The 20,474-nt window shown below is 41.3% G+C and overlaps 1 protein-coding gene across 1 annotated transcript; it reads left to right on the forward strand.

The window, feature by feature from the left end:
* The first annotated feature begins 9,638 nt into the window (after window positions 1-9,638).
* Window positions 9,639-18,383, forward strand: LOC118245606 (cytochrome P450 2H1-like). Its single transcript, XM_035541953.1, has 9 exons — window positions 9,639-9,818; window positions 11,872-12,034; window positions 12,879-13,028; window positions 14,270-14,430; window positions 14,861-15,037; window positions 15,517-15,658; window positions 15,943-16,130; window positions 17,468-17,609; window positions 18,100-18,383. Exons 1-9 carry the CDS (start codon window positions 9,639-9,641, stop codon window positions 18,279-18,281), a joined length of 1,485 nt encoding a protein of 494 aa, XP_035397846.1. The 3' UTR covers window positions 18,282-18,383.
* The last annotated feature ends 2,091 nt before the right edge of the window (window positions 18,384-20,474 follow it).

Below are 20,474 nucleotides of genomic sequence, written 5' to 3' on the forward strand. Positions count from 1 at the left end.
AGATGTTAAGTGTTGCAATATCTGTGTAGGCATTCAGCTTCAGTGGGCACAAGATGATCAATCTCTTGTTGTGATGTCTCTGGCAAGGAGTATACGATGTCTACCACCAGTGCTAAGTGAACATTACACAGATTTGACTTGATTTCTGTAACACTGATGAACATGGTACATATATTGTAGTGTTGCAGGCTTGTGTATGTCAGATATAGCCCGTATGACCCTTCTCCATTGATGTAACCTCATTGCATGTGACTGGATAGGTTGCACAGCCTGATGCTGTGAGTGGGGTGAATAATGTGTTCTGCCAGAGAGCTGGGAGGAAAGGCTCAGCAGAGCACCTGAGAAAGCAGTGTTTGCAGCACCTCGTCCTCACCAGCAGAAACCTTTTCTGGGTGAGCAACAATCTGAAGGGTTCACTTTCTGTATCAAGAGGATTTAAATCCGAGTAGCATTCTTTGGACTTGGACTAGGCCTGCCAGCCTAGAACAAAAGAGGAGGAATGTCCCAGATCAGCTCTAACTCATCTCCCCCTCTGTTAGGGACTCCTAAGCAAATAGCCTGCTCACAAATTTTATGTCAACCTAGCTCTCAAAGTGATAGTTACTGGTGACTTGTACCTCTGAGTAGTTAGGAGAATGAGAAACCCTTCCACTCCAGTTATCCCTGTTCCGTGAGGAGCAAGCCTGGTGTGCTGCCTCCACACAGACCTCTTGCTCAGGCTGGGACGGTTGGGTCACTCTACGATGGCACAATGAAACAGGACCTTCTCACGCAGAGTAAACAAATCTCTAGGGTCATAACCAGTGCAGTGCAGAGTCTAAGAAATTATCCTGTCGTGCTGGAGGCTACCTTGCTGCATCTGCATGACTACAGGTCTGCAGGTCATTGGGGTTATTTATTCTCTTTTAAGAGGGGAAAAATGTTGTATTGTCCTTATGCAATGTTACCTGTCACTGAGGCTTCTTATTTATTGTTTTGGTTTGCTTAGAAAGTAAAAAATATGTTTGGATTTTTTAGGGAACAAAAAGAAGGTTGCGGGAAGCAAATATTTTTAACATGACTGGTTGGTCTCACGTTGATGCTCTGCAAGGATGGCCTTTCTTTGTGCAGGTAGAAATAGAAGAAGGACAGCAGCCTGCTGACCTCACTCCAAACTCTTCCACACAACTAACAGACAATATTGGAAAAAAATTCTTGCGCAGGCTTCCTTAAAGATTTTTTTTTCCGATTTGTGCCATTGGCTGTGGGTGTATGACTAGCACTACTTTAGGGCTTACTCCCAGCAGCAGCATTCTGCTGACAGACAGTAAAATGAAGTGAGAAAAAAAGTTTAACCTCAAAGTGACATGGTCACTTGGTGCCTATTTGGTTTTGAACTCTACCTTTAGAATCAAAAACGTCTCCATTCAAATATGTTTATGGCTTTGTGGTCATCAGTGGAGTGACCATAAATAATCATTGCAAGGGTGTAGTTCATCTCACTTGCGATTCCCAAGTTGGGAAAACTCGATTCAGACTTGGAAAAAACACCTTATTATGTAAAATGAAGGTGGTGACGCTCTTATTTTATTTTATTTTATTTTATTTTATTTTATATCCGTTATAAAGTGTGAAGTACTGTTAGGCAGGCCTTCAGCTTCACCTAATTTTTAGGTGCCCTCAAGTACACCTGAGTTAAATATTGGTAAGAGTCCTTCCTTAATAGCTTTTAGTCTGAGGAGTCAATGCACCTTACACTGAAAGGTAAAACGCAAGATGTTAGGGTAGATTGAAAGGTAGATTGAAAGAGGGCATGGAAGTTCAGGTTGCTTTTCAATAAGAGCTATTTAGAAAGTCTGATGTTAGATCTTTTCAGCCAATTCTTAGGGTAACTGAGTTCATCAGGAAATATTTAACCAACATAAGTGCACTGACAAATCAAATATCCTTTTTGCCAAGTCCTTATGAAATAGCAGAGAGGCTGTGCAATATGTCTGATTTGTTTCTTGTTCATACTTCGTTTTGTCATTTCATGCAAACAGCATATACTGTACTGTACCACATATGGATCACTGTGTGTCTTTTGCCTTAGCACTACAAGGAGACTTACTTCAGTTAATGACTTGATCTGAAAGTCACATTGGAAGAAAGCACCAGTACATAACCAGATTTTGTTATTGTTATTGACAATTTTTTGTTGAAATGTCATATTTTTCATACCTCTCCAGTGGGGAAAATAAATAATAGTTGATGTCCTCCTCTTCCACTATTCCAAATGAGCTTAAGCCAAAGGATAGGGGAGATCTGTCGTGTTTGACAGAGAATGCATTAGGCACCATCATTTCCAGAGGACGTGATATGTATGGTAAATGATGCTGGCTAGGAGATGGAGCTGAGCCACCCTTCACACTTAAAGCAGGCAGGAATGACAGCTGCAGAAGAGTCTTTTTCTGGGACTTGCAGCCCTGAGGAGAAGGACTTGGGGGTTCTGGTGGAGGAAAGGCTCAACACGAGTCAGCAGTGCGTGCTCACAGCCCAGAAAGACAACTGCATCCTGGGCTGTATCACCAGAGGAGTGGCCAGCAGGTCGAGGGAGGTGATTGTGCCCCTCTGCTCTGGCCTTGTGAGGCCGCACTTGGAGTATTGTGTCCAGGCTTGGGACCCCCAGCACAAGAAGGATGTGGGGCTGTTAGAGCGAGTCCAGCGGAGGGCTACAAAGATGATCAGAGGGCTGGAGCACCTCTCCTATGAAAAAAGGCTGATGTTCAGCCTGGAGAAGAGAAGGCTCTGGGGAGACCTCGTTGTGGCCTTTCGATACTTAAAGGGGTCTTATAAAAAAGGTGGAGAAGGACTCTTTACTCGAGTAAATAATGATAGGACAAAGGGAAATGGTCTCAAATTAAAAGAGGATAGATTTAGACAAGACATTAGGAGGAAATCCTTCACTGTAAAGGTAGTGAGGCTCTGGAACAGGTTGCCAAGAGAAGCTGTGGATGCCCCATCCTTGGTGGTGTTCAAGGCCAGGCTGGATGGGGCCTTGGCCAACCTGATCTAGTGGGTGGCATCCCTGCCTGTGGCAGGGGGGTTGGAGTTAGATCTTTAAGGTTCCTTCCAACCCCAGCTATTCTATGATTCTGTGATTCTATGATTGCTCACCCAGTGGTGCCTTGCATGAAACATAGTGGGGGAGGACTGGAAGAGCTTGTTGCATGCTTTGGCTGTGGGATGGAGCAAGAGAATCAACATCCAAATGAGGAAAGCTACCACAGAATAGAACAGGCCAATCACTGTCAAACATTAAATGAAACTGAAATACAAAAGTTAGCATAAAAAAATCTCACTTCAGCATGAAGCACACAGATGTTTGCCTTAATCGAGTGAACGCTAGTTTTGGCTCATTCATAAGTTCATCTGGTATCTTATCTTCCAAGCCACTGCTGCTTGTGTCCTGCCAGTAAAGCACTGTCTGTCATCTCCTACCCCAGTGAGTTCATGCAAGTTCTTGTTCCTGATGGGATGCAGGTCAAGGACTGTCAGGCTGTGTCAGATCATTCCTTGCCAGATCATTTCATAACAGGCTCCCACCACGATGAGCAGAAAAAATGTCCCAGAAACTCCCAAATTCTCCATTTCCCTCTGTCACCATGCAGCTGGCGTAACCCCTCACATAGGAAACGACTCTGGGTCTTCGGCCAAGGCAGCCACTAGTGCTCCCTGTCTCACCTGCCTCTGTCCTTGTACACTGTGGTCCCACTGCTTGCTCACCGGTTTGGCACTCACTTCTACAGTGAAAGGTCCCTTGTAGGCTGTGCCCTCCGCCCTGTCCTGGGCCCTCTACACTGCTCATTGACAGGAAGAATATTAAGTACACCTCCCTCGTTTCCTTCCATTTCCTGACACAGTACTTCTTTCTCAAGTTATTCTACATTTCCTTGGTTACTATTTAAAGTTGGGAAATGTGACAGATATGCATGTCTGTAAACACAGTACTAAAATGTGACTGGTTTCTGCAATATTCTCCATGCAAAAACTGAAGATTCCCAGACAGTAAGAAAATAAGTAAACCCATCTGGGAGAACTTGTCCAGAAGATTAGACTGATGAGAAGTATAACTGGTAGTGTGTTCCCCTACAGACATCTGTGTTGTATCACACTATAGGCTTGTGTGATGTTGTGAATATGTGTGATATTGAAGAAATTGCAATATCCTGACTTTCTAAACAATTGATGGGAAGACAGTGTCAGCAAAGTGAAGAAGAACTGTCCTCCTGCTAAAATGGTCCAGCACTGGCTGTGCCACTGTGGTGGCACCATTTTTAGGGCTGTTCCTTTTCTTTGATTTCGTCCTTTGACTTCCCAAACCACTCTGTGCTTCTGTCTCTGGCAGGACTGAAAAGCATAGTGAAGGCGTACATTATATCACTTGGTGTTAGTGTCAGTTAACTTTTCTTCTTTGTGTTTTAAATGAATGATATTTCATCTGTTTTATTTATGATTGTAGTTACTCGATATCTGCAAGTATAGCCAAACGTTTTGTTACTTAATGATTGCTGAAGTTTTCTTGGATTTTAAATTGTCAGTCAGTGAATTTGTCTGTCATCATTTTTCTTATGATATGCACTGTTTTCAGAGCATGTGAACTATTGGTGACCTATTTCTCTTATATTTTGTGATGGTGATAAGCAACTTCTTAAAACTGCTGAATGCCCTGGTGAGGGCCTTGAGTAGGTTTCAGCAGATCTGTGTTCAGGTCCTTTTTCTACTGCAGATTCCCTGTTTGGCCTTTGGAAAGGCATGGCGGGCACTCTCCCCATGATGCAGAAACTCTACTAAGCTCAGCCCTTCCCTGCAATTCATTAGCCTTCTTTACCAGGTATAACACTGGGACTTACTGTCTTATTTCCTGATATTTTTTTCTGTCTGGATCAGCGAAAGGGCTGTTCTTATTTAATGCTGACCATAATCTAGAGCTAAGCCTCTTGGCTTTATTCAAAGATGATGAGCAACAGGAGCAACACAGTGATTTACTGTTGGAGTCACAGCACAGGTCACACAAAGGCTGGTACAACCTCGACTTCCTTGCCCTTTTGGAGACTAAACAAGAGCATGGAAATTTGCTACATATTGCAAACGACTGCTGAACAGAAGCTGTTTCATTGGCTTGGTCCTAAGTCATCTGAGTTGTATTTTGGGTCTGATGAGTTCGGATACAAATATTTAACCAAATCTTTGAGTTGGTTGGTCAAAGGGCATTTCTGTGGTGATCTGAAAAACAATGGTAGGGTTTGTATCTTATCTCAAGCACTGCCTGTGTAGCATGTAGCAAATAAACATGTTATGTAAACTGTTGAATGCTGAACCTTAATATATGTTGGACACATCAGAGCCTTTGTCTAATTCCTGTCAGAAGTAAAGCAGATGTTGACACTGTGATTTTCTACAAGGCGTTAAGGAGAGTCCTACCTGCAAATAGTATTTTAGCAGCCGAGATGTTATTTGCAGTAGAACAGGCAAGATGATTTCCACAGCCTAATCTGCTAAAAGCAAACATTCAGTGAAATGCCAGATTTTAATGTAAGGAGAGAGGAGCCTGGGGATGGATACACTGGATCATGATTATAGGCAAGCCAACCCAGGATCCTGGCTCACATTGACTCAAAATGAGGTCCCAAGGAACAGGATAAGAGTAAGGCAACCACAGACAAATCATTTTCAGATTGCTTTCCAGCCTCTAGTGATTCCTGAGCCATAGTTGGTATCTTTGTGTTTGAGTATCCTCAATGGATTTTTCTGCCATGACTTTGCCTGATTACTTTTGAACACATATAAAATTAAATCATCTACATCCTGCCAAATGGTGTTCCACAGCTCAAGGAAGTGATGTGTGAAGATCCACCTTCCTTTGCCTGTTTAAATGTTGCCAGTTGCTATTTTAGTGCTCTGCACAGGAGGAGAATATGAGCAGTTATTCCCTTCTTACATTCTCCAAAACCCTCACAGTTTCACAGATGTCTACTATATCCAATTTTATTTTTATTTTTATTTTTATTTTTATTTTTATTTTTATTTTTATTTTTATTTTTATTTTTTTGGCCTCCAGATTGACATAGAGGCCCCTTAGTATCCGTCCTGCAAAGGAGGAAAAAATAATGAGTAAAATGTTTGGCACAGTCTCCTCATCCATGAAATCAATCTGCCAAAAAGCAAAGAGTATGGGACATCATCTAAGGCTGCTGGAAAACTTCAGACCACCACTGGTCGAGCCTCTTGTTTTCGTGTGTCACTGCCGAGGGGCTGCCCCCCACAGCAGCAGGAGCAGGAGGATGCTGCAGTGCACTCCGGATGCAAGCCTCGTTTCTTCCGGTCAACTCCCAGCCTCTGACTAGAAAAGAGAAAGGGCAGAAAGACTTTATCCTTGTAACGGCTAAGGAAAGACGGGAAACTTGGTCTACATGAAGTGCTGCTAATGCAGCTGATAATTTTGTGGATTTTGATATGTAATCTTCATGAGTTCAGGAAGGTCTTTCCCCATCAAAACATGTAATAGCCATCCAGCCTTCCTTGCCCATTTCTTTCCTTACTAAAGCATGTCAAACACGTGTCTCAGCGCTAAGGGAAGATTCAAATGTTTCATGTCATAGGGTATATACACAAGTGTTATTCAGCCTTTGCAAAGTGCCTGACTGGAGCAGATAGCCCAGCAGACTTTTGCAAGGGGCTGGAGCTTGCACAGTTGGTGATGCTAGAGATGTGGTTGCAAATCCTTGCACTCCAACTTTCCGTACAATACCCCACTGCCTGGGACTCAAGAGTAAAGCTGTCCTTTCCAGAAGCTGGATCAAGTGTTTGTGGTATGTATGGAATTATCTAAGGACTAGTCTGTGTAAAACTGTTCTTATATATCCCTTGAAATCTACTACATTCCCCATTGAATGATTAGCCAGAAGGTATATATTCTGAAGTTGTGAATGTTTATGTACTGATAGTTTCCTTTGCCGGGCAAGATTTCTAAATTCTGATTCTGAATAATAAAAGGAAAAAAATCTGAGAATTGTCTCTGTTGTCTATATCTGGGAGTCAGAATGCACTTCTAGGTGGGATGAGCTACCCAGCAAGCACAAAAATGGGGACTTGTCAGCCACACTGGGGATCTGGGAACATAAAAAAAAAAAAAAAAAAAAAGCTTTCCAATGACAGGCATAAAAAAGGAAAAATTAAAAATTAAAATTAAAAAAAAAAGGAGAAAAAGAAAAAAGAAAAAGAAAAAAGGAACAAGAAAAAAGGAAAGCAAAAAAAAGGGGGAAAAAGAAAAAAGAAAAAAGAAAAAAAAGAAAAAAAAAGAAAAAAAAAGAAAAAACATGAAAAAAAAAGAAAAAAAGAAAAAAGAAAGATGTTTCAAACAAAGCTGTACATGTAGATCTTACTCCAGAACAACTCCATTTGACGCACTTCTCTCATTTATTTGTTTCACTCCTAAGGCTTTATTGAGCCTGAATTAACTTCACTTAGGACTGTTACATGACTCACACAAGTCAAGTTTAGTAATATTTGCTAACCTTAATAACCAAAGAGCAGCTCACTTTCTTAATATTTATGCTGTGTCAGAAAATCAGTATAATTTTGCACCTACTAATTCCCCTTTTCTCACCTTGTACGCCTATATACTGCACTGGTTTACAGCACTGCAGGTTGACTGAAACCTGAGCTTTTTTTAGGAAAAGGGTACCTGTTATTCAGACTCCTTCCCATACTGACATAGCCCTGGCCCACAGAGAGCCTGATGTGCAACCTTTTTCATAGCCTCTTGTACAGCAGTGTGTCTGCCGTGTTTAAATGTGCTCCAGGACAGGGTCACGTAAAAAGTCACATGAAAAGGAAATACATAGCCTAATGCCATGCCTTGTAGTTGGGGTGGCATGGAAGGAAGAGGCATGTTAGACCCAAGAGGCTGATGAGTCTAAGTATAGTGTCTACAGTAGATTGCTAACATTTTAGAGACACCATGCATGATGTACAGACAAGATCTGGCAACAGAGTCCTGGGATTAGCTCTTTGGTATTGCTCTTTGCTACCAGGTAGCTGATTCACTGTTTCATTCCACTTCTCTGCCAGAAAACATACATATTTCCCATCTTGTTTATAGGGTTTGGGATTCCTGTGGGGAGGAGGAGTGGGACGTAATATTTTATGTAAGCTTTTATAATGTGTTAAATAATAAAAAATATTATTATATAACAATTATTATAAAATAATAAAGTGATAAAATATTATATAACTATTGTATTAACTATTAATAGAGACAATCATTATGTCATTCCCTGATCAGGAAGCCTTTACCTTTCATGGCTCTTCACATCTTCTATGGATTTTCAGCTAGTTTCTAGAAACATCATTAAATGAAGAACACAGCAGGTTGCTGAAGGACTCTTTGGTTTGTAAAACTCTTGTAAACTCCTCAGTGATCATGCAAATGCTGTAGACAGTGTGGCTTGTCTGGTTAAAACAGATTAGGACAAACTGATTTTACTCCTCAAAAATCTGCATGTGTGACTGTCCTGGTTTCAGGTAGGACAGAGTTAATTTTCCTCCTAGTAGCTGGCAGGGTGCTATGTTTTGGATTAGAATGAGAAGAGCGCTGATAACATGCTGATGTTTTAATTGTTGTAGAGCAGTGCTTACACCAAGCCAAGGACTTTTCAGCTTCTCGCTCTGTCCTGCTAGCGAGCAGGCTAGGGATGCAGCAGGAGCTGGGAGGGGACAGACCCAGGACAGCTGACCCCAACTGGCCAAAGGGGTATTCCATACCATCTGACGTCATGCTGAACAGTATATAGGGGTGGCTAGCCGGCGTGGGGGGCCAGCTGCTCGGGGATAGGCTTGGCATCGGTCAACGGGTGTTGAGCAATTGCATTGTGCATCACTTATTTCATACACATTATTACTATTAATACTATTATTATTATTATTATTATTATTATTATTATTGTTATTATTTTTCCTGTCTTAATAAACTGTCTTTATCTCAATTCACAGGCTTCACTTTCCTGTTTCTCTCCCCCATCCCGGAGAGGGAGGGGGGAGGGTGAGTGAACGGCTGTGTGGTGTTTGGCTGCCAGCCGGGCTAAACCACAACAGTGACCTGAGTACAATTTCCTTTTTTCATTCCAGAAATGGAGGTGAAATATCAAAGAACTAGGGTCCTTTTAGGACTAGATGTCCTTTTTTTTTTCAATCACAGCTCCCTCGACTGTGGACACATACTGGAGTGATACTGCAGTGACTGGCAGGAATTGCTCTATGCTTAAGGACAACAGCAAGAGTTTAAGCATACCCATAGCAGCTAGACTCTAGTATTTCTGCATTTGAGTTTGCTTGGCAGCATTAGACCATGATTTCTTTAGTCCTGCATGAATGATTACCTAAGGGGACACAAGCTGTAGACATAAAAAGTCCAAGTATACAAACAGAGAGTTCATCACTAGTTTGTTCATTCTTATCTTAGACAGATTAATAAGTAATCTCCTATCTCAGCAGGAATAGTGAGGTGCTATTGGCTAATTTCATCTGTGTGCTTTTGTACTACAGCATATAACTAAGGATGGATTTGGATGTCCAAGCTCAGCCTCTTATGAAACTTGACATCTCTTTGTCAGTCCACCATGGAGCTCCTGGGACTGACTACTATCATCTTGCTGGCCTGCATCTCATGCCTTCTTCTCTTTGCAGCATGGAGAAGCATATCACGAACAGAGAAGGAGCCTCCAGGTCCTATGGCCCTCCCCATCATTGGAAACATGTTCCAGCTGAACCCGTGGAACTTGCCTGAAAGCTTGAAGGAGGTAAAAGTCTGTCTCCTTTCCTGTGTTGTCTCCATTGCCTATAGCATGAAGTGCAGTCCAGATAGTCTCAGCTTAATTCACTAGACAGTGTCAACGCTGCATTGACCAAACATCAAACTTGAACAGGAAATGTTTCCCAGAAATGCATAATTCTGATGTCTTATACTGGGTATTACAGTAATCGTACCAATGATGAGTCCTGTGCTGGCCTCATGGCTGTACTGCATTTTGCAATAGATTTTCTATCAGTGCTCTGATGTTATTGCACTATTCACCACATTCCTTTTGTGTCCATCTCCTTGCCACCCTGGCAGCAGGGTCTGGCATTGTTTGAGGGAAGACCCTGCTCCATTTTGTTGCCTCTGCTCCCTGGCCTATAGGTATAATCTCCTAGGAGGGGAAGTAGTGAGTGAAGGGGCTGAAGCAAAGGAGTTTGGAGGTGAATCGTGCTGTCCATTCCCTCCCCTGGCTAATGTCATGCATCTGTCAAACAAAACAGGTGTGTTGCAATGCCTGGGAGGGGTTTAGTGGAGGCAGTTTGGCTGTAGTAACTGTTCCTTAGGGGACTGTGAGGGGATGGTGGTAGATGGATGGGAAGGGGCTGAGTCGTCACTGAGTTTCCAGACACTTTGAGCAGGGCTCTTATCCACAGGGTAAAGACTCTTTGGGGCAAATCCCAATCTCTGTGGGAGGTCAGGCAGTTAAGAACCTCCAGGCTTCACGTCCAGCCCCAGCGAATCTACAAGTTTTAACAGTAGTATGAAATGGTGGTCCTGTAGTGTTTTGCCAAATATGAATACTGGGGAAGTCAAGCAGTAACACAGGTGACCAGGTCACTAGGTTATGCAACAGGAGACTTTTCAGTGTCATTGTCAGCAATCTGCTACTGTTTCTTTCACTCAGCTTTCTTTTATCTTTACCCTATGTGGCAACATACAAGCAGCACAGTTCCTCAAAACATGTCTCTGGAGAGCTCAAAGGTGTGAGTGCCTGGCACAGTTAAAAAGAAACCCTTGTGGATTAAATATACTTGAATCAATATTTATCCCAACTCTAATCTCACATACCCTTAGCATTGAGTGAGATGAGGATCTGTTGAACCAAAGCACACTCCCACTTCTACAGTGTGAGTGGCACTGCGCCTCCAGCTGGGGTGCAGTTAAGCTGCTCAATGTATTGGTGCATATCAGACCTCTTGTCTGTCACAGTATTGTGGAATCTGCAAGTGTTTCCAGGGATAAAAAGAAAAAAAAAAACTTTCATATGAAAGGTTAGTGTTAACCAAGTCACTTCTGAGTGTTCACTATTTCAGAGAAAAATGTGGCAATAGCTAGCATCACCATGTCCATCAGCAGATGCACCCATATCCATATGAGCTTCTTTTTGCCTTGCTGCTTGTGAGTGTTTAGAATCACAAGCATCCTGCATTGTTTCAGAGCCCTAGGTTATTTGTTTCCCCAAAATACTGGGACTAGATTGTTCTTAGAAAGTGAGCTTGTTCCTAAAAAGTGAACTTCAGAAGAGGTGTTCCAGTTCAAACCAAGTGGCCCAAGAATCATTCTGCAGCTGTAGCTAAAACCAGATGCCTGGGAAAGAGTACATGATAAGCACAAGGATGCAGTGACTCTTCACTGGTGTACTCATCCAATTTCCAGAGATCTGTGGATTTTAGAGACATCTGTAGTATTTTATGCTCAAAAACCCTTTAGGGACTTGCTTTATCAAGTGTGTATAATTGTTTTTTGAGCTCGTGCAAACTGTTACTATCTACCACATACAGTAGAAAGGTGTTTCAGACTGTTTGTCAGCCTCGTGAAGATTAATTTCCTTTTCTCTGATTTGGACCTGACACGTAACCATTCCTATTCAGACCCCCTATTTCTCACACAATTCCTCTTTCCTCTAGGTGTACTCCATAGGTGAAATGTCATGCCTCAGTGATGCTAGATTGCCCTTCAGACCTCTTAGCTACAATCTTTTCTTTTCTCCTTTTTTTTTTTTTTTTAGCATGATTAACATCCAGATGCGGCCTTTGTGTTCTTTCTTCCGACAGCTCAGCAAGAAGTATGGTCCTGTCTTCACAATATATTTAGGCCCCCAAAAGATTGTGGTGCTGTATGGCTATGAAGCTGTGAAAGAAGCCCTGATCGATCAGGCAGATAACTTCAGCGGAAGAGGCAATCTGCCGTTGCTTAAAAAACTCTTTGAAGGCACAGGTGTGTCCCTGGTAATGTCAGCATGCAAAGCTCAGGCAGTCAGTGCTTCAGGAACACAGCTGAGAGGGCAGTGGTGGATTTCATTTACTACTTTCATACATAAAAATTAGTAGTAAAAGATTAAAAGCCCAACTCACTGCTTGGACCTTTGAGTAAACTGAACCCCTGGAGGACTGTTTAAGATCCCAGGTTGGCTTCGGTCAGTTCCTTTCTATTTCCACCACTCTTCAAGTTCTGGCTAAAATCTTGTTCATGAAATGCACCTCTAAGATCTTACTGTCTTTCTCCTGTTTCTGAAAGTACTGGCAAGATACCTACAGCTCAGGAGCCAGCAAGAGGAAATCCCAGAGCATAATAGCAACAAGCTAATATCGGCTGTCCTAGTAAGGGTCACACTCAGGATTAGGCCCTGGGCCCATTCACTAGGACAGTTCCCAGTATGGCATTTAGCCACGTAAATGGTTATTCCAGGGTACTTCTGTTCCATGGTATTTTAAGTGATCATACGATGTGTGAAAGTGCACAGCTGAACATCTGGTCAGTTACCTAAGTGCAAAGGTCACGTGCTGGTGGCCAAGTTCAGGTTAGTACCAGTGGTGCCTTCTTATTTACATCCTGATGTAGTTTCTCTTATTCTGTGAATAAGCTTCAGTTTTACTCAAAGTGTTGTGATCATATTGATCAGATTTGTCATCTCCGGAACTGAAGGAAAGTTAGGTTTGGGGCATACAGTGATTGTGGTAGAACGCCACAGAGAGGCATATTTGCATGTTGAGAATTTACCACGTAACGCCTATTCAGGGGGGAAAAAATCCGTTTCCTCTGTTTTTCCTTCCTGTGTCAGGCATTGTAACCAGCAATGGGGAGACCTGGAAGCAGCTCCGACGATTTGCCCTCACCACTCTGCGTGACTTTGGGATGGGGAAGAAGAGTATCGAGGCGCGAATCCAGGAGGAAGCTGGTTTTCTGGTGGAGAGGCTCAGGAACACACATGGTAGGACATGGACTTTGTGCCTGCTGGGACACTGTGAATCCACAATGGGACAGTGAGGGGTGTGGGGCTGCTTCACCAAACCTGTGACCCAGGAAGTGGGCACACAGCTCCTATTTCTGCTATTTCAACCTACAAATGCATTTTTTAGTAGTATGTAAATTAAGACTACTTATTTTAAGTACCTCCCCTGAGAGTGGTACCACCCTGGACCACAGGCTTCCTTTCCACAACCAACCTTCATGAGTGATAATCTGCAAGGGGGGAAAAGCAGATGGACCTAAATGGATGACAATGCATCACTGTTTCCTATGAGCCTCTAGGAAATAGTGATCCTCCACCTCTGGGTCACTTTGGTATGGCATCTTTTACTACATACTAAAAGGTTTTGCAAGCAAGAGATATGCAAATGAAAAGTATAAAGCATATTTATTCTTAAAGCTAACAATAAATAGCTAGGACTACTAACCTACTAGGCTTAGGGTTACTATGCTCACCACTTCTAATGGGACATCGGATGGGCCTTTGCTGGCCAGGGAGTCAGCAGGCAGGCAGAGAAATGTTGGCTGCAGTTCTCCTTGGAATAGGCTGCTCCTCAGTGCTGCTGAGTTGACATTTTCTGTCGCCTTTTTTTCCTTTAAGATTTTATACCTTTTCATCTTGATGCTTCTCCTCTTCCATCCTTGATATGCACCACTGTCTGCAATTTTACCTTTCCTGTCTTTCGTGGGTCTAATACCACTTTTTCTCACACTTAGGTAATTTTCTTAGAAGTTTATGCAGCTATGCTATCAAAACTCAATTTTTGATCATGGGTATCTGAACCCCTAGGAGAGGTAACTGAGGTTACGCTAATAGAGTTTGTAAACAGGGTGCAATAACCTAAAGACATGGCTAATGCAAAGTCCTTAAATTTTTTCTTAGATTTTGGAGGGATTATTCAGGCTGTTTCTAATAGTCTATAATGCAGAGAGGCATGTGTCAGCTGAAGAGGAACCAAGCCACTCAGACCAGTGTTCTGGTGAGAACAGGACAAAAGAGGTATTTAAACCACTCAAACAGGAAAACTGGATCATTTAAAGTAGAGAAAAATAAATTGGATTAGCTCTCCACCAGCTTCTTGAAGAACTATACAACTCTGAGTCTCAAAGACTCATAGTAGATGCAAAACCTCCCCATAGTGTCAAAGGAGGGAATGGTGACCAAAATACTGAAAGCAAGGAACCATTTTATTTTTGTTGCAGAGAAACCTTTCGACCCTAGCAGTTTCTTAGTCCATGCTGTTTCCAACATCATCTGCTCTATTGTCTTTGGGGATCGGTTTGATTATGAGGACAAGAAATTTCTAACTTTAATTGAGTTGATGGAAGAAAATAACAGCCTCCAGAACAGTATACAGACACAGGTACGTGCAGTTTCATTTCAGTAGTAAATGTATTAATTATTATGATTTTAATGAATATTTATTCACATTATTCATTTTTCATTGGGGTAAATTTTCCTAAATATGGAGAAAACTTTTGAAGACCAAAAAGTCAATTAAATGATCAAGTCCTGATGTGTGGTGTTTTTTTTTTGTGTGTTTTTTTGTTTGTTTGTTTGTTTAATTTATGGACTCCAAATTGTTTGTCCAGAGAAGGGTATCATTACAAAAGTAGCTCAAGTGAATTCTATCTTTGAAACCATAATCTAAAAGGCATTAAAATCCACTTGAATAATACAGACCTACTGTTCCAAAACAGTTTAATTACTAATTTTCATAGTAACAGTTAAGGAAAAAAATTATTGTATCTACATTGAGCAAAATGTGCTTTTCCATCATTTTATTTTTACAGATATACAATTTCATCCCAAATGTCATTGATCTTTTACCTGGGCCCCATAAGACACTCATAAAAAATGTTGAAGATATAAATCGATTTATTTCTGAAATAGTAACAGCACACCAGGAATCTCTGGATCCCAGTTGTCCTCGAGATTTTATTGATGCTTTCATCAACAAAATGGAACAGGTAATGTAAGAGTGAAAGGATTCTGGATGTCAGAGTGAGAAGGTTTTGGATACTAAGAATACCACTGATTGAATCCCTGTGTCTTCTCGCAGTTGTAGCAGGGCACTGGGCTTTTGCAAACACAGAGGGGAATACACTTTCATTGGCACCTTTGTTCTATGCTCACCTTCATTCTACCCTCTCCGTTTTCTTTTTAAAGATCTTTAAACACAGAACTAACATTGGCATACAGCACTAGACAAAGCTAGGAGAGCTGGTGACAAACCTGACTGATGTTATTTTGAATTACACTCCTCCCATATCAAAAATGTTCACATCATTCAGTAGAAATACCATAATTGCTGGTGTTCTGGAGATCGCTTTATTTTCAAAAGAAAATTAGATGTACCTAAAAACACACATTACAGGAACAAGACTTTCCTTTGTAAACAAGCTTCTCAGCTTTCTCATTCAAAGAATTCTGCTAAATCTTCCTTCAGGAGAAAGGGAACGGTCACTCAGAATTCACCGTTGGTACCTTGACCAGAACCACGCTTGACTTGTTCCTTGCTGGAACAGGGACAACCAGCATTGCCCTGAGATATGGACTTCTGATACTCCAAAAATACCCAGAGGTTGAAGGTAAAAGAAAGGGAATAAATACCTGAAAAATTTTTAATAGGACATGGGTTCAATTTGTACAATTCCTGTCACTGCCACAGGTGGCAATGGTCCCCTGAGTAAAGAAACGTATTTGCAGCATGAAGATGTCTATCAGTCTTAGTTCTATTCATAGGAGAGAGGCATTAGTACTAAGTCTGTTCATATATTCTTGGGGCTCTAAAAGTTTTGCTGCAGCTCTGGGGAGAGGTTTAGGCAAACAGACAAGAGACTTGACCATTCAACACTTACTTATTTCCTAACAGAGAAAATTCACCAGGAGATTGACCGTGTGATTGGCCAAGACCGAGGTCCCTGCATGGCAGACCGGAGCCAGATGCCCTACACAGATGCTGTGACTCATGAAATCCAGAGATTCATTGATTTCCTTCCACTTAATGTCCCACATGCTGTGACCAAAGACACCAAGTTCAGAGACTATTTTATCCCCAAGGTCTGTTCCACTGTTTCTGAGAAAGGTCATAATCTCTTGTAAACAATGACGAGTTCTATTCATTATCTTTTACTTTGCTTATTTTCAAACACACTGAAATAATATATAGAATCAGAATAATTTAGTGTGGGAGAGTATCCTGAAAGTTATTGAGTTTAGCCCCCTCCATTGTATTTGAAAAAAGCCTTTCCATCCTCTGTGTGAAGAAGGAGATGGAGCTTTCTATTTTTCACACAAACGTAAACAAAGTTCTAATTTATTTGAAAGCAATCTTAAATACTCGAACCAACCTTGCTATTAAAATTCATTACAGAACATCTTTACCATACTTATAGCAGATATTTTTATTTATTAAATGCTCATTTTAAACTGGTCAAACTTCACTGACTCAGATAAAATATGTTCTGTTATCTTTCAAAGAGGTAGGGGAGTAAAGGATCATGAATCGATTATCAGTAACAATGCCTTTCCAGCTGTGCTCTTTTGCTTAGGCAAAGAGTGCTTTTAACCTTATTATAGCATATGTGGATTAAATAGAGATTCATTTGACCAATTTTCTATATCATCAGGATTTTCGTATCACATGTGCATGTGCAAACTTAGGTATCTGGAGCTCTGGGATCGACCGGAGGTCTGCTAAGTTTTGAATTGCTGCTTTCCAGCCAGTGTGTGTGATGATCACAGAGCTTACCCAGGCCAAAAGTACAGGGGAATTAAATAAATGAGAGCTGGAGCTTCCTGTTCCAGGCTTCAGGGTTATCAGGATATTGACCTCATAAAAACGTTGCCACTGGGTTCTCTTTCTATAACAAATGATTTCAAAGCTGATACAGTTGACATGAGAATTTATTTTTCAACATTCTAGAGGATGCAAATGGTCCTCTTGAGGTGTTATTATGCATTAAGACTTGCAGTGCTCTAAGTTTTTATTTCCCTTTGTGAAATAGTCCTCCTGATTTTTACTTATTATAAAAATAATTGTTATTGAATGAACTGCTTCTGTGGAAGAATGTAGCCAGTTAACTCCTATACATGAATGAGTACTGTTGATCTCAGTCAACTCTTCTGTAAGTTCTTTCCTCAGAAAAAAATCCCGTTTCCCTAAACCTTTTAAATCTCACCCAAGAACCCCACTTGTGGCTCATGAGGAGTTCTACCAGCCTTTCTCATGAAATTTTAGTTTTGCTACTTCTGAGTGACAGTTATATGTACTGAGACTACGTAGCAGTTAAACCAAAGCAGTGCCATGCTGTTCAGCTGTGGGAACTGCTCAATACTGCTGTGCTTTGGCATGTGAATTTGGCCACTTGAATTTTCTTCTCTCTTTGCTAATTCAGGACACTATGATATTCCCTATGCTGTCTCCCATCCTAAAAGACAGCAAGGAATTTCCAAATCCTGAAAAATTTGACCCAGGACACTTCCTGAATGCAAACGGTACCTTTAAAAGGAGTGACTACTTCATGCCGTTTTCTGCAGGTAAGAGCTCTTTCTACTTCAGATCCTAGGCTGTGCTTTGCTAGAACCTCCGAACATTTTAGGGGCTCTGTCACCACTGTCTGTACAGTGACGTAGAATAGAAGAGTCACTTCTGAGCAGCCCTAACCCCTGTACTAGAGTTTCAGTTGGCTTCCTTTCTTAGTAGTTACAAAAGACCATCCGATGCATTCTACACAAAAGGATGAATGAGGTGAGACTCACAGCCATGCCAGTTCTCTATCTCCTGACTTACCATCAAACAGAAGCAGAACATGAAAAACTGAAGCCTTCAAACTGCCTTTCCCCACTGAGCACTCTCACACTATTTTGGATACTGAACCCCTAGTTTAATTCAATTCACTTCCCCAAAATGCTGCAGTGCTGCCCATCTATTCTGAGACGTCTGAACTTTCAAGGAACAGGGGGTAAAATAAGTTACCAGAAAAATTACTCTACCATCACCTCCTTTTTTATTATTTGTTCTTTGCAGGAAAACGCATCTGTGCAGGCGAAGGTCTGGCCCGGATGGAGATATTCATATTTCTAACATCCATTCTGCAGAACTTTACTTTGAAACCTGTTTTGGATCGGAAGGACATTGATACTTCCCCATTAATCACCAGTCTGACAAATATGCCCCGACCTTATCAGGTTGGTTTTGTTCCCCGTTAGACAATGAAGACAGTTGGCAGCTCCCAAATTCATGAAAAGTCTGCTTGAATCAGTCATTTCCCAGCTTGATGAGACTGAGATCATTGTTATATTCTTTATGGAGATAAATGTTATGCTTTAAAAAAAAAAAGTGTGGTGTTTTGATAATCACCACAGCCAGCTCTAAACAGAGGCAGAGTAGGTAATCGCATAGCAAAAACAGCTCCCTATGCTGAACGATAAAGGGTCTCCTTCACCTAGCTCAGGTTCCTATCTGGTTCCTGACATCCTGATGTGTTAGGCTGTGTGGACTAGTGCTGTGAGAGCCCAGCTGCTGCTGTCCCTATCACCTGCTCCTCTCAGCACAGCAGGAACAGATGCTTGCACTACAGGCTTTTCACAGACCCTGCTTGAGGTACATTTCTCCTCTGTGTTTTCAGTTTGTTTGTGATCTACTTGTAAAAGTAAGCATAAAGCAATATGGAATGATTTTCTTCTGTTAGAAGATGACCATCTACTGTAATCTTGCCCCAGTACAAATCCTCTCATATGATGAGGATGGAGTTAATCTGATGGCTGGGCGCATGGGTCCTCTCGTGTGATTATAATGAAGATCTGTAAAATTAGAATTTATACTGCAAAATAAATAAGAAGTAATGCACTGAATTGCTTTCTTAAAATCCTAGAAGGACATGTTTTAGTGGAAAACCTTTCTACACAAAGCTTAGACTCTCAAATGTTTTCCAAGATTTGTACGTATTTGACTTTTATTTCACTCATTTATATGAAACACATTACAGCTTGAAGACTGAGCTACAACAACCTATAAAACTTACATTTTCAGTAACAATGTGGTAGAAGGCTCAACTGGCCTTATTAGACCTATCAGAACCAGAACTGTGATTACAGCACTGACCATTGTGCAAAAGAGGACAAATAAAATAATACTGGGATCCCCATGACGTCATTTATAGCTGAATGGCAGCTTGCATCTTCCCATTACTTTTATGAACTATGTAAAAATCACTAAAGCAATTTTACAACCATTAGGCAGAAAGAGGTAAAAGGAGTTTATGTGAGATGCCAAGCATAGACGGACAAATGTAGAACTGGCATTTCCATGAGTTGTTAGCATGGCATTACAAAGTCCATAGCAAAAAATATTACAGAATCACAGAAATACAAATGAAAAAAAGATACATGAAAATATCATCTAGTTTATAACCATATACAACCAAGACCAACTGTTAGAAGACTTCTTGGCAGGAAAAGAAGAAAAAAGAAAAAAAGAAAGCACCCTGTACTTCCCCTTCAGCTGTTCCATGACTAAAATAAGCAAAGTAAATGGCCCAAGGGGCAACTTCCCTGTTCCAGATATCTTCGTCCATGCTGAACAGATGAGCAGGCAGCCTATGCAAATCAGCAAGAAAACAGCTTTAGCTCCCAGAGACTCCACCATGATACGGAGCAGAAATTAGAGATCGAGGAGCACTGAGGCTGACTACTGAAATAGTCCTGACTGTTTCAGGAAATACTTGTCCCATAGAGATGACCTACCCAGCTCCTAGGGTGGAAAGCTGAGTGAGAATGACAACACAGCCATCTGTTTTCCAGGTGGTAACCCAGACATTACAAAATGCAACAGACACCATCTACAATAGCAAGAGAATGGGACCATTTAATGCCAGTGAGCCAAAGGTCTGTTCTAAATGTACTAAATGAAACATCAGCTCTTCCCTCTTCTGACTTCGCAGTTACATCCTCCTCCTCTACCCAGCAAGAATCTCTCAGGAAAGTACACGTTCCTCTGGAGAACTTCTAGGAGAGTGGAATAGGTCCTCTTCCACTGAACTCTTAGTCAATCAGAGCCTCTTTCACAACATCAGGTCCATATAACACCACTGCACATACTGTGCCCAAAAATATATTGTGAACATGAGACCATCCTTCTTACTGAGCTGAAACAATTTACCAAAAAAGAACACAGCTTTTAAATTACACCCATTTAATTACAAGAACATGAGCAAGTCACACTACATAGAAATGAAAGTGCTCTTGTAAAAGCTATCAAGCCCTGCAAGCAAATACCCTTTACCTCTTCCACAGACTCAGGCAAGCTATTCTTTAGCTGCAACATGTTTCCTATGAAGGGCAAAGGAAATGTCCCAGGAAGTAGTTTCCCTGTTTCTGACATCTTCTCCAATGCTGAAGAGA

Source organism: Cygnus atratus, chromosome 7 (assembly GCF_013377495.2).
Source record: "Cygnus atratus isolate AKBS03 ecotype Queensland, Australia chromosome 7, CAtr_DNAZoo_HiC_assembly, whole genome shotgun sequence".
Taxonomy (NCBI): domain Eukaryota; kingdom Metazoa; phylum Chordata; class Aves; order Anseriformes; family Anatidae; genus Cygnus; species Cygnus atratus.